General features: G+C 43.9%; 1 protein-coding gene across 4 annotated transcripts in view; it reads right to left on the minus strand.

The window, feature by feature from the left end:
* ADGRF5 (adhesion G protein-coupled receptor F5) overlaps positions 1-15,293 on the minus strand; it is a 66,777-nt gene that overhangs the window by 27,809 nt on the left and 23,675 nt on the right. For 3 of the 4 annotated variants that reach the window (XM_073335808.2, XM_073335805.2, XM_073335807.2), the window contains exons 3-10: positions 11,713-11,776; positions 10,974-11,144; positions 8,857-9,036; positions 6,870-6,985; positions 4,448-4,506; positions 3,948-4,084; positions 3,080-3,292; positions 2,439-2,654 (exon numbers count right to left, since the gene is read on the minus strand). In XM_073335808.2, coding sequence (XP_073191909.2) covers positions 2,439-2,654; positions 3,080-3,292; positions 3,948-4,084; positions 4,448-4,506; positions 6,870-6,985; positions 8,857-9,036; positions 10,974-11,144; positions 11,713-11,776 — 1,156 coding nt within the window. The remainder of the gene's footprint in view (positions 1-2,438; positions 2,655-3,079; positions 3,293-3,947; positions 4,085-4,447; positions 4,507-6,869; positions 6,986-8,856; positions 9,037-10,973; positions 11,145-11,712; positions 11,777-15,293) is intronic. The other variant, XM_073335806.2, reaches the window with a different exon arrangement.

Here is a 15,293-nt window from a genome sequence, read left to right on the forward strand (position 1 = left end):
TTTTAAGGGCCACCCTGTAACTGTATTTTGGATGTCAAGAGAAGAGGGTTAGACATAATGGGGCAAATTTACCAAAACTGCCTGTCTAAATCACATGCACAGAATCTGAGTGCGTATCTATTGTGCAGGCAAAACTCATGGTCGAAATGTCCCATTGACTTCAGTGGGCCAGGATTTCACTCTGTATGTCTGAGTAATTCACAAGCGCATAAATCCCTGGGTCCAAGTGCAATTCTTTGAGGAGGTCAACAAGCATGTGGACAAGGGGATCCAGTGGATATAGTGTATTTAGATTTTCAGAAAGCCTTTGACAAGGTCCCTCACCAAAGGCTATTAAGCAAAGTAAGCAGTCATGAGATAAGAGGGAAGGACCTCTCATGGATTTGGAACTGGTTAAAAGATAGGAAACAAAGGGTAGGAATAAACGGTCAGTTTTCAGAATGGAGAGAGGTAAATAGTGGTCTCCCCCTGGGGTCTGTACTGGGCCCAGTCTTATTCAACATATTCATAAATGATCTGGAAAAAGGGGTAAACAGTGAGGTGGCAAAATTTGCAGATGATACAAAACTACTCAAGATAGTTAAGTCCCAGGCAGACTGCAAAAAGCTACAAAAGGATCTCTCAAAACTGGGTGACTGGGCAACAAAATGGCAGATGAAATTTCATGTTGATAAATGCAAAGTAAAACTTTGGAAAACATAATCCCAACTATACATATAAAATGACAGGGTCTAAATTAGCTGTTACCATTCAAGAAAGAGATCTTGGAATCACTGTGGATAGTTCTCTGAAAACATCCACTCAATGTGCAGCAGCAGTCAAAAAAGCTAACAGAATGTTGGGAATCATTACGAAAGGGATGGATAATAAGTCAGAATATATCATATTGCCTCTATATAAATCCATGGTATGCCCACATCTTGAATAGTGCATGGAGATGTGGTCACCCCATCTCAAAAAAGATACATTGGAATTGGAAAAGGTTCAGAAAATTGCAACCAACAATGAGTAGGGGTATGGACCATCTGCCATATGAGGAGAGATTAATAAGACTGGGACTTTTCAGCTTGGAAAAAAGACGACTAAGGGAGGAGATGATAGATGTCTATAAAATCATGACTGGTGTGGAGAAAGTAAATAAGGAAGTGTTATTTAGTCCTTCTCATAACACAAGAACTAGGGGTCACCAAATGAAATTAATAGGCAGCAGGTTTAAAACAAACAAAAGGAAGTATTTTTCATACAATACATAGTCAACCGGTGGAACTCCTTGCCAGAGGATGTTGTGAAGGCCAAGACTATAACAGGGTTCAAAAAAGAACTAGTTTAGTTCATGGAGGATAGGTTCATCAGTGGCTATTAGGCAGGATGGACAGGGATGGTGTCCCTAGTCTCTGTTTGCCAGAAGCTGGGAATGGGCGACAGGGAATGGATCACTTGATGATCACTGTTCTGTTCATTCCCTCTGGGGCACCTGGCATTAGCCACTGTCAGAAGACAGGATACTGGGTCAGATGGACCTTTGGTCTGACCCAGTATGGATGTTCTTATGTACCTTTGTGCATTTACAGTTACTTAGTTTGCCGTCATACTTCATATTAAAGTTCCATTTCTATACAGTTACTAAAAGGCTAGTAAATGATTAATAGGTGTTTTAATAAATGGTTACTCCTTTGCTATAGGTTGTTATAGAGTCCAAAAGGGCAACTGGTTGCTTAAGACTTACAACCATTTATAACACCACCTACTGATGTGCTTATAAAAATCTATACCATGTTCTGCTGGTGTCTGTAGCATGTTTATGCTATACACGTCTATTCATTATTTATAAATCCATTTGAAATGGAACTTTAATATCAAGCATGATTCATTTTGCACAGGACAGTTCACACTTGCATGTGGGGTTTTGGCCCCAATCTTTAGCTGTGCTGCAGCTGTTTTGTGCCACACCGTTTGCTTGCCAAAGCTGAGTACATGGCCCATGGAAGGTACTCTCAGTATAAGGGTGACCCTGAAGTTGTGGACAACCAATAAAGGGACTTCTACACCTCATACCCACCTTGCTGTCAACAAAGCAGGAAAAGGGGGACATGCACTTTCTGAAAGATGACTAGATATCAGCAGGCTGCACTGTCCTGGGATAGGTTTCCAGCCCTCTGTGGCAGTTATGGGGTGGCAGAAGTTAGAGCAGCCCTCACGCGGCTCTAACAGTGCACAGCAATGGCTACAGTGGCACTAAGACAATGCAAGTGGGAACTTCATCTTGGCTTGGCACAGCACCCACTGACTTGTGGTCTAAGCATCTGGGGAGTCCCCGAGGATATGGCCCTTCTGTGCATGAAACAGCTGCATGTGCCTCTTTTTAGCTGCAAATTAGGAGGAGAGATTTAGGAAAAAACTGGCCTATAGTATGTGAGACTGAATATTTTCTGTCTTACCCAAAATATTTGTTGCTCTATTTGGTCTCCAGTTAGTAGTAAAGTATTGTATATTTCCATCAACGCAGCAGCTCAGCGTTACTTTGGTACCGTCACATACAACTTCAGTGTCTCCTGATTGTACAACGTTTATTGGAGCTACTGTTATATTTTGTGTTTCTTTAAATGACAATGTGTAGTCCGCACTGCTGCTCATGAAAACACAAGTATAAGGACCTGTAAAGGAAATACAATATTACTGCTGAGAACTCATTCTGCCTTAATCCCCTAAAGCAATGAAAAATAGATTCAGCTATTCACCCACTAGACCTAACCTCCCAGTCCAGTCCATGTTACCTGGCTCCTTAATACTGAGCTCTAATATATCACCTCTTTTCAAAGGGGTCTCCAAACATTAACAATTTAATTTGCTATGGAACTCTAAGCTGTTACTTTTTATTATAATATAATAAATGCACTATGCTGGCATCACCATTCAGAAGCTAATTCATTAAAGAAAGTCATAGGAAAATGATGGGGGGAAAGGTGCATTTGCCCTTCTGTTTTAAATAAATAGAATCATTGCATTCTTCTTTGTTCCTTTGCCTATTGCAAACAATACACTTCCATATACAGATTTTGCAAGAGGGACACAATCGTACCAGTATCATGCTGTGTAACACTGGTAATTTCCAGAACTGACTTTGTAATTTCTTCTATAGTTATTGTACGTATTGAATGCCGGATGCTATTCAAGATTTCATGTCCAGAATGATACCAGGTCACGTTCCCTGTATCCACCCATGTCTTACAATTCATTATTACTGTATCCCCCTGGAAAATGTCCTCAGGGGACACAGAGATGTTGGTTTGACCTGGAAAGGCAAAGAGAAACCTGTAGTAGTATTTATTTATTTATTTTATTACTTCAGCTGACATTTACCTAGTGCCTCCCATCTCAAAGCATTTCACAAATTATACACATTCGGTGTCAATGATATGCAGCCACCTCTGGGGTGCAGGGCATCAGCTATGCCGATGACTGGTGCATAACACGCTGCCCAATAGCAGAGTGGAAATTCTAGCCAAGAACACTAGTGCAAACCTCAGCTCTCATTACAGGAGCTGTGAGATTTGCAATGTGCAAAGAGTGGACAGGTGCTTGGGGCCTGAGATGTTGAGCAGCCTCAATTCCGATGGGCCTTGGTTTGTAACGTCTTGCCTCATTGATCCCTTGCAATGAACAATACAATGTTCAATTTATCTCTCTGGGAGAGGCTAGCTTGGGCTTCATTGCTGTGGTGACAGGGTTCTTGTTGTCAATAGGAGATGCGGTGCAGCACAATGTAGGACAACTGGCTCGTTCATTTCCTCCATGGGAGCTGAGCTGTTTTGAAAGTCTGGTCTCAAGTGTTCAGTAGTGTTAGGCAGCTCTACAAATGGTTGTTACTGTTATTGTTTGTATTACAAACGATTGTTCACAAACTTTAAAGCAAATTCATAGCATGCATAATAGAGCTTAAATCTTACCTGTTATTTCTAATGAATCAGGGATTAACATATATGATGCATCTAGCGAGTGTTGAATGTTTCTGCTGGCACTTTTGATTTGGGAGACTGTTGCTGGGGCAGCTTTGATCTCATAGTCCACAGTAACACTTCCAGCCCTAAACAGAGCCAAGAATTTAAAAAAGAGTTTTGATTCAAGAATGTACTAATACCTGGCACTGTATGGATGAATTTGGCCCTATTTTGAGAGCTAAAAGTGCTGCACAGACATACGCACAGGGATGAATTTCACCCACATGCTTCATATTCACACTCATTTAGGGGAATTCCATTTGTTTGTGTTTTAGTGGGCCTGTCATACTATTATCCCAATGCTGTGTATGGATTCCAACCACAGTAACTGTGGGCCATCTCATTCCTATGCCTCGTTTTGTGTCTCCTGAAAGGGGGAAAAACAACAAGAAGAAAGAAGGGCTCACATCTTCTGAAAAAGAAAAACAACCCAAAGGCGGTTTCCTTACCTGAAACTGGTGACTCTTGCTGATACGAAGCCAGGCAAAGATCTGTAGCTAGCTGTAAACTGAAAAGGAAGAAATATATTGTGCCATGTGAACCCTCTGGACATTTTTGCTGGAAGTCATTTGTTGGTAACTGAAGAGCGGGCTTGATTTCAGCAAATAGGAACGCGGAATATAAGCTCTGACACAGTGGGCCCGAGACTCTTTTCACTTACACTCTGTGATGGAGATTAGCATGAGGACAAATAATCTGACATTTTTAGTCCCCGTTATCCTGAAAGATCCCTATAACCACTTTACTGTAGATCTGCATAAATGAAGTCGATAGGAATTTTGCCATAGATTCCCAATGGGAGCAGGAACTGGCCTTCTCTATCTGCCTTATGTGTTTATGCGGCCTGCATTACTGTCGTATCAGAGTCTTTAATGTATTTATCCTCAGAGCAACCCCAGGAGGTAGCAAGGGCTATTATCTCCATTGGACAGACAGGAAACTGAGGCACAGAGAAGCTAAAGGCCAGACCTTTACAGGTATTTAGGTTCCTCAAGGTGCAGATAGGTGCCTAATGGTCTTTCCAAAAGCACTGATTTCAATGGGAATTGGGCACCTAAGTGCTTCTGAAAATCACACCAGGTGCCTAGCTGCATTTTTAGGAGCCTAAATACCTTTAAAAAATCAGGTGCTAAGTGACTTGCCCAAGGTCACACAGGCAGTCTGTGGAAGAGCAGGGACTTGAAGCCCGGTTCAGGATAGCGCCCTAATCACTGGGCCGTGCTTCCTGGCCCTATACGAATAATTTGACATTCTATTAAATGCCATCACTTGGCACCAGCAACACTATACCAAGCTTTTCAGGAGGAGAAGGGAAGAGCAACTTCTCCAACTGAAACTGTCGGCCACCATTGTAGGTAGGCTGAAGGTACCTGCCCAGACTGGAATTTGACTCGAATTAATAGTTCTACTCTTGTGAAAAGTTTCATTAGACCTTTCATTCACTGGGACCTCCATTTTATCTCTCTTCTGGAAGGTGGCACCTCTGGCTGTGCAGTGTTTCCTCGCACCATGCCGGGGCACTGGCTCAGTGCTGACTTCGGATATTTCTACACGGCAATCCGAGACATGACTGCAGCTTTGGTAGGCACACCTGCTAGCTTTACCAGAAGTGCTGTCTTTCTAAGCTGCGGGGAGGGGGAGGGGTGGGGGGTTCTCAACCCCCCGCACTGCCCCAGCCCCTGCACTCCACCCCTTCCCACAAGCCCCCACCTGGCCCCACCTCTTCCCAGCCCTGCTTTGCCCCATTCCGTCCCCTCCCCTGAGAGCGCCCCACTCTCACGCCTCCTTCTCCCCCCAGCGCCTCCTGCATGCCACTGAACAGCTGACAGCAGCGGGCGAGAGGCACTGGGAGGGAGGGGGGAGTGCTGATCAGCAGGGCCGCTGGTGGGTGGGAGGCACTGGAGGGAGGAGCTGATCGGGGGACTGCTGGTGTGTGCTGAGCACCCACTGTTTTTTTCCATGGGTGCTCCAGCCCCAGAGCACCCACAGAGTCGGTGCCTATGAGCTTTACCCATGCTGCCATGCCTAAAACTAGCAGCACAGAGGTGGAGACATGGGCCTCCCCGATGAGAGACCATTAACTGACTTCTATAAGCCACTAAACAACATTCAGTCCCTGCACCAAATAAAACTCTGGATCCAAACACACCCAAACCATTGGGCTGTTTGAAATGCAAATGCGGATTTGGAGCTGAATGTTTCAAATGGCCTTTGTCTTCATAAGGGGTTGGAAGAAAGCCCTGGCTCTGAACTCTTTCAAACTTTGTGTTATTCTGGATTGGGACATTGGGACTTGGCCCTCGTCTCTGCCACTGGACCAAGCTAGGGATCATCCAAACCAGCAGAATACATCAAATGTGAAAGGCGCTGTCATCCATTACCAGTCACCATGCATATGTCAAGGGCAGATAGAGTGGCTTAGCTGATAGAACACTGGACTAGGTTTCAGGAGACCTAATTTCTATTCCTAGCTCTGCTTCAGTGTGACTTTGGCCAAGACGCCTCATCTCTCTATGCTTCACTTTCCCTATCTGTAAAATGGTCATAATGACTCTGACCTCCTTTGTGAAGTGCTCTGAGATCTACAGATGAAAAGGGTCGGATAAGAGCTAGGTTTCACTATTATTATGTCTGACCAAAGCCAGAGTATGTTCCCTGATTGCTGGTCTTTTGTACATCTTACAGATTTGTTGTGAACTCCCTTAGCATCAACCAGTGCAGTAGTGTCTTCCTTCTTTCCCACCTACCTACGAAAGATGTTCCCATCACTCATCCCACAAGCAACCCACACTCATTTGGACATGAACAGCCCACAGATTGTATAGACAATGGTTCTGCAAATTAGATTGTTTTTAAAAGCCAAAGACGTACTGCATTCTCCAAGTCTTGTTCGTATGTCTTATACAGTTCAGAAGAGGAATTCTTGAGAGCATCCTGGAAAACTACACCAAGTCTGACTGATAATTTTAATGTGATGGTAGCAATGCCTGCAGCAAGAAAACAAAACTACTTTGAACAAGAAAATATTCACAATCAAATTCTTTCAAAGTGAGGTCTGCCCCAAACAGAACTCTGGATCCAGACACATCTGAACCTTTGGAATGTTTGAAATTCAGACCTATGGATTGTCTACATGGGATGTTTCCGCATAGCAAGCTTGGGTGTGAAGCTACCGCACATTAGCTTGCTGTATAGCAATGTCTTGTGTGGACACTGCTACAGTGCACTGAGATGCACTTTGGCTACTACGACGTGTAAAGCATAGTAAGTCAACGTGTCCTCCAGGGTTTGTAGTGTGCTGTAGCAGTATACACATGAGAAGTAGGGCAAGCTGGCACACCGTAGATTTACACCTTGGCTTGCAGTACAGTAATGTCCCACATAGACAAGCCCTTAGATATAGCTCCATATATCTCAAATAGCTCCTGTTTTCATAAGGGATTGAACCACACCCTGGATCTGAACATTTCCAAACTTTGGGGTTATTCTGGATCTGGAGATGAGATTGGCTTACAAATCATGAAATTGAAAAAGATTCATAGATTCATAGATATTTAGGTCAGAAGGGACCATTATGATCATCTAGTCTGACCTCCTGCACAACGCAGGCCACAGAATCTCACCCACCCACTCCTGCGAAAAACCTCTCACCTATGTCTGAACTACTGAAGTCCTCAAGTCGTGGTTTAAAGACTTCAAGGAGCAGAGAATCCTCCAGCAAGTGACCCGTGCCCATGCTACAGAGGAAGGCGAAAAACCTCCAGGGTCTCTTCCAATCTGCCCTGGAGGAAAATTCCTTCCCGACCCCAAATGTGGCGATCAGGTGAATCCTAAGCATATGGCAAGATTCACCAGCCAGATACCAAAGAAAGAATTTTCTGTAGTAACTCAGATCCCGCCCCATCTAACATCCCATCACAGGCCATTGGGCCTATTTACCATGAATATTTAAAGATCAGTTAATTGCCAAAATCATGTTATCCCATCATACCATCTCCTCCATAAACTTATTGAGTTTAATCTTAAAGCCAGATAGGTCTTTTGCCCCCACTGCTTCCCTTGGAAGGCTATTCCAGAACTTCACTCCTCTGATGGTTAGAAATGTTTGTCTAATTTCAAGTCTAAACTTCCCGATGGCCAGTTTATATCCATTTGTTCGTGTCCACATTGGTACTGAGCTTAAATAATTCCTCTCCCTCTCCGGTATTTATCCCGCTGATATATTTATAGATAAACATTGGGTTCTTCTTGTTTGCCTTCTGGGTTTTTTGAGCATTTAGGGCACACTCTGGTCTCATTTTCAAGCTTTCCTCTGTAACCACAAGGACTACAAATTTACTTTTTGTAATGAAAGCTGACATTACCACATAATCTACCTGCTGCAAGAAGTTGGAACTATAAGAAAAACACTAAATAGCCTAAAAAGAATGAAGAGTCCTTGTGGCACCTTAGAGACTAGCAAATTTATTTGGGCATAAGCTCTCATGGGATATAACCCGCTTCATGCTCAAATAAATGTGTTAGTCTCTAAGGTGCCACAAGAAGTCCTTGTTGTTTTTACTGATACAGACTAACATGGCTACCCCTCTAAAATCTGTCACTAAAGAGCCTGAGATTCATGATAAAATCATGAGTGTTGGCAAGATTGCACCATGATCTGAATGGGGCCACTTGGAGCTTTGCATGATAGGAGATGTAATTCGCAGGAAACACTTTCCTATTAAAAATAACAGCTACAGTAGTCCCCAAAGTATTGTGCTTGGTCCATGAGTCACATTTTAGCCAGCCCCACTGATGTGTAAAGATCACTCTCTCTCCTGATTAAATTTCATACCATATGCTACTAAGCGCAACTTACCTCCAGGCTGAAGCTGACAATAGGGTCCTTGAGAAGGCAACTCTGTGATACAGTCACAGATCTCCTCTTGTGTTGGGACGGTACCAGGACAGATTGACTTGGCACTGCACACTGCAGCTGGCCATCCGTACCCACTTTCACAAGAACAATGGGCCTCATTATTACTGATGAGACTGCATACTAGTATAAAATAGAAAGTCTGTGGTAATGATGCATTATTCATAATATTTTTCACAATATTTTTCCCTTAAGTATATTTATCCTACTGGATGTGTATGCAAAAGTTTATACAATATGCTGTGCATCTTAGATGTTCACTAGCAAGATAGAAGCCTGAGTATCTAATGCCCTGAGAATCCTGTTATATGAATCATGAGCAGCTAAATAAGAGGTGGTGATACTCTCATTAGGGGCTAAGTTTGATTCATTACTCTAAGGGCTTGTCTATACTACCCGCTGGATTGGCAGGCAGCGATCGATCCAGCAGGGGTTGATTTATTGCGTCTAGTCTAGACATGATAAATTGACCGCCGAGCTCTCTCCTGTCGACTCCGGTACTCCACCGGAGCGAGAGGCGCAGGCGGAGTCGACGGGAGAGCATCAGCTCTCGACTCACTGCAGTGAAGACACCACGGTGAGTAGATCTAAGAACATTGACTTCAGCTACGTTATTCACGTGGCTGAATTTGCATAACTTAGATCGCTCCTCCCCTCTAGTGTAGACCAGGCCTAAGAGTTTTCTTTTAAATATAGAGCATGGACTGAAAATTACCCTGTTCCAATCTCTTGGGTTTCTTGTGTTTAGTCTTGGATCAGAGTGTTGAAATAGCCCTGCTGATCTATGATAGCAAGGATATTGCAGTCAGAGATTTCATAAACTACTGGGCTAAAAGCAAACACCGCATAGCGTCCAAACTGGTTTCAATTACATGTTGTAGTGTTTGTTTCGAGTGAGATTAAACCATAAAATAACCCCATTCTGATTGCTATCTTGAACTTTAGAATGCAATGTCATTTCAAAGGGCACTATCAGAAAAATGCTGTTGACACATATACTTCATATCATCTAAAATCTTAAGTCCTAGTTTTCAAACAGCATAAACCCATTTTCTTACTGTTTATGAGACACTGGCTGCTAAATCAAAGTTAACTTTCAATGACATAGCATGAAGTATTGACAAAATGTTTTGAATAAACTAGCTCACAGACAAGAAACACTTGGCAAGATGAACACACGTGTTTAGAACCAGTACGCACATCCTTCCACTGCTCCTGGATCAGCGATTTAAATTAAAAAAAAAAACAGGTCCTGAACTTTTGTAAATACATGTGGTGTTTATATATTGTTTCATATTTTAACTATTCAGAATACTATATAGCTGCAATTTTGTATAACAACAAGTGGAAAAATAAAGGTTCTTCAATTCTTTGCCCTTTAATAATGTCCTTTGGAATTACATCAGAAAGAAAATTAGCCCATGAAGTGTGTGTCCACATGCTAGGGACAAAGCATAGCCTCTTAAAGTGATTTACATTCCAAATGTCATTAGAGGAAAGTAAACACTTTGAAAATCAGCGCTGCAGCTTCCTGAAACATAAAAGTAAATCAGACTGCTATTATTATTGTGGTAATAAAGCCATAGCAGAACGTTTTAGCAGAGGGTTTCTCAGGCTCCCTCCCTTCCTTCGGCACAGAGAAGCATTCAGGCCTCTCCTAATATCAGTGTTTTGTAAGAAGGAGAGGTGTGGAATGCAAAGACCAGAAAGTGCTGTTATCTATGAATTTTTCTGTCTTGCTGGGTCCTTCCCACTCAGTAGGTAACAGAGACAGCTCTGGATTTGTAAGCTAGGCTCTGTCCCCCTCTAGTGGCACCTAGCCCTGCTAGAGATTGATGAGTCTACTACAGCCTTAGCTAGCTAAGAGCCATATGGCTTTTAGTTCATGCAGTAGAGGCTCATATGCTAAGCTTCAACGGTCTCAGGTTTAATCCTGCCCGCTGACAAGTGGAGTCTGTCGGCGTTACGTGTTCACTGATCGCTATGTGAAAATGTGAAGGCAACAGAATTATTGACAAGCCACTGCATCGTGCAGGACATCAAAAGAGCGACCTACTCACCTGTAGTAATATTGAGGCTTGAAATGTTCATTGCTGCATCTGAGGTGTTTATTATGACTGGAAAACTAAGATTCTTGAAATAATCTTTGAGGGATTCCAAGAGAGATGAATCTGTAGAAATGATCTCAATGTCAACCTTGTAGTCCACAGGAGAAAAGCCAAGTGCAGCTACTGAAAAGAAAAAGGATGGATGTGTTAGGGTTTATGATAATAACTGAAGACTTCCAGACTAGCACCTGTGCTGTCTATTCAACAAGAGCTCATGAGAGGTTTCACTGAGCCAAGAGCCAAGGTGGCAGCTGGGCTTCAGGCGAGGAGCTACATGAAGAGCTCTCAGTCCCCCCACACTGCCTCTCTTCAGTTGGTGGATGCGCTCCTGATGTGGACACGCCCACCGACATGAGGAGGGGAATGTGGATATAAATTAATTAGTGTGGTGGCTGAAAGTTAACCGAACATAGGTCGACTTAGGGCTGTAGCGTAGACATGCCCTTAGTGTGCAGTGGAGATATACACCAAGTGACCAAGGATAGAAAAGGCAGGTGGCATAAGCCATTCCGCAGGGGAGGAGCTACATAGTAAAATGTGTTCAGACACTTTCATCTTTGATTGGCCACAGGTTTGCACCACAGTGATTCACATGCTTGATCATTGCCACTCGCTATGTCTAGGAATGACCCAAGAGACCTGTTCCCCTGCTACCTAAAGGAAACCTGCTGTAACGCCAGTGTTAACATACCCCGTCGCTTCTGCCTGTGCAGGTCTGTTGGGATGTTCTCTTCTATTCCATTTTTGCTGCCAGGCTGAAAAAAGAAGGCAGTTGTATGAGCTTTATTTTATTTTATTTATTATACCTGAGCTGGTGAAAACTGAGAGGACAATTGAACTCTGCCAGTTTGTACTAGCTAAGAGTTTGGTCCATCATCTTTTGTACATGCTTACACAGGTCAAAAGCAGCCAGTGATTTCATGCTAATGCACTTACATCTCCTTATTTTCTTCTTGTTATTACTGATTACTTGTACACTCCCCATAAGTGTGTCCCAGGGTGAAATTCACTCCTCTGCAGAGGCCCAGCACAAGGCTTCTAAGATGCTTGAGTCCAAAGACTTTATACATACATACTTTATAGAATGGATACATGGAAATTATCCCTGTCTCAAAGAGTTCACTATCTAATTTTAAACGTGACATGACCAATGACAGTACCACACAATCAGGGGGATGGGGCAAGGAGTGACAAGGGTTACAGTAATAAGATCATGCTGTTACTCACTATGTGATTATATTGAAGGGTCCATTCATTTTACTCTCATGATAATTTAACCCATTTTTTGTAGGTAAATCTTAGATCATTTTTGGTCATCATGATTTCTGATAGCAAAGTAATACTATGTATTAAAAGGTCAATGTGAGTAGGCTTGCTCCTGCTCTCATTAAAATTGATGGCAAAACTCATTGGCCTCACTACAAGGAGGACTGGGCTCATAATTATATGTGCACTATCAATGGAAATGTTTATTAAAGGGATATTGCAACTATGAGCAACCATGCAAGAGTTGTTGTTTTGTAACCTGAGAGCCTCCAGACTGTCAGACAATGAGAGACAACCCAACACACAGAATCCCATCTCATTTTTATTACAGATCAGCTCAAACCAGCTCCTGTCCATCACCTGGAAGCTTTGTGAAAGCAGAACAGTAGGGAAGGCTGTACCCGCACTCTAGGGACAAAATTGGGTGAAAGATGTCAACTTAGGGTTACAGAACTTCAAAATAAGCCTCCCCACTTATTTTTCTAAGGTTTTTCTACAGTTCTGGTATCTGAGCACCTCCCAATCTTTAATGGATTTCTCCTTACAACAGCCCATGAGGTACCAGCATTTTACCAGTGGGGAGTTGAGGCACAGAGACACTAAGTGACTTAAACAAGGTCACACTGGAAGCCTCCGGTAGAGGAGGCAATTGAATACAGGGTCGCCAAAGTCCCAGGCTAGTGTCCTAACCACTGCACTATCCTACCTCTTGCCACTTTAACATTTGGCCATGAGAGTTTGAAACGCAAACAGTCATTTGTCTAAGCTGCTAGGGGAGCATGTGGATCAAGCAAGAAGACGCTGCCTATGAGATCCTCCCACCGAGTCTCCCTTGGGCTATGGATTCAGAAGATGTGTTAGGACTGATCCTGCTGTAGGGCCTTTGAGGCCTGGTCTACACTACAGAGTTAGGGCAATGTAAGGTAGCCTACGTTGACCTAATAATGTCAGTGTCTACATTACAAGGTCCCTCCTGCTGTCGTAACTTGCCTGCTATGTCAACTGAGGGCTGATCTACACTACACAGTTAGATCAACATAAGGCAGTTTATGTCGACCTAATTATTTCAGTGTCTACATTATAGCCTTGCTCCTGCCCATGTAAGTGCCCTCCTACACTGACATAATAACTCCACCTCCATGAGGCGTAAGCCTTATGTTGGTGTAGTTAGGGCGATGCAATGTCTGTTAGACACTGTGTCCCTTACATTGGCTGTTGGCTGTCTTGTCAATTTCACGGTGGGAGCCCCACTGGTTTCTCTACCACCCCCCACAACCTCCCGCCAGCTGGGCAGCCTTGTCAATTTCATGGCTCACCAAGCTGTGAAATTGCTGATGCTGCCCTGCTCCCCAGGGAGAAGGCTGGGTGGTGGGAGGAGCCAGAGCAGCTGGACCATGCTTTCTGGGGGTGAGAAGCCCCGGGTGGCTTTCCCCACTCCCAGCAAGGAATGGGGAGTGGAAGGGGGGCAGCCCACTGGGAGCCTGGGAGCCTGTGGGGCTGCAGGGCTCCTGGCAGGGAGCTGCCAACAGAGCTGAGAGACCCACCTCTCAGGTCCACACACTGCCCCTCTTAGGTCAGCGGAAGCGCCCCTGGTGAGGATGTGCACCACTGACCCAAGGAGGGCAGTTTGGACATGCACCACGGCAGTAATTATTGCAGTGGCTTTAAGTCAACCTAATATAGGTCAACTTACATTTCTAGTGTAGACATACCCTTAATAACTCCATCTTTGTGAGAGGCATAGCGGCACAGGAGCTAGCAAACAGAGCTGTAAACAGGGGAGTTTCAGTGGGAATTTGTAAGGGGAGTTTGTCTTGTGGTGCTTGTTTGGGGTTTGAGTTTGCTGTGGGTGGTGGTGTTTTGGTGTGGTTTGTGTTTCCCAGATTAACAGGATTTAGGTGGGAAGGCTATGACAGATACAGAGGCAGAAGTAGGAGTGACTCATGTAGTGGAAGACACAATGAAGATGACTGGATGTGGAAGCTGCGATATGTACATGATCCTGGAGGGGGTACCTGGTAAGAGTTTTGTCTGCACGAAATGCAATCTGATAGAGCTGATGGAGGAAAAGATCCGAGGTTTGGAAATGCAGGTGCAAAGTCTGGTTGAGTTTAGAAAGGGGTTTGAGCAGATTATGGAGCAAAGACATGAGGTTTCGGAAGGGAAAAGCTCAGACTTGCAGATGGAAGCAGGACTGAGGAATTCTGAGGGGAAACTGGGTGAGGAAAGTGGTCAGTGGTCAGTGGAAGTGACTAAAAGAACCATGCAGAGGAAAAGACGGGCTAGTGAAGGAGAAAAAGAGCTTAAGAACAGGTTTGCAGAGTTGGAAAATGAAGAAGGGGCTCAGCAGGTAGTCACTGAAGGTGGAAAGGCAAGAAAGACGAGAAGAGCGGCTAGTCCTATAGGAAAAGGGGAAGAGTCAATGGAGACTACACCAAATATGAACCCCAGAAGGATACAGGATGGGTTGAAGAGGATTACAAGGGAGAATAGGAATGGAAAGAACTTGCAGCCAGAGGGAACAGGGGATAGACTGGAGAATAGCACCGTCACCAGGAAAAGGTAGGTCTATATGATCGGGGACTCTTTGTTGAGAAGAATAGACAGGCCTGTAACCAGAGCTAATCCAGAGTATAGAAGGGTGTGCTGTCTTCCAGGTGCTAAGATACGGGATGTAGACCTGAGGTTGAAAAGGATCCTAAAGGGAGCAGGAAAGAATCCCCTAATTATCCTTCATGTCGGAACAAATGATATGGCTAGATTCTCGCTGGAAAGTATTAAGGGAGACTATGCTAGGCTGGGGAAGACGCTTAAGGAAATTGAGGCTCAGGTGATCTTTAGTGGGATTCTGCCTGTTCCTAGAGAAGGGCAACAAAGGTGTGACAAGATTATGACTATCAACAGATGGCTTAGGCAGTGGTGCTATAAGGAGGGCTTTGGGATGTATGGCCACTGGGAGGCATTCATGGACAGAGGACAGTTCTCTCGGGATGGAGGCTGGCACAA

Source organism: Lepidochelys kempii, chromosome 3 (assembly GCF_965140285.1).
Source record: "Lepidochelys kempii isolate rLepKem1 chromosome 3, rLepKem1.hap1, whole genome shotgun sequence".
NCBI lineage: Eukaryota > Metazoa > Chordata > Testudines > Cheloniidae > Lepidochelys > Lepidochelys kempii.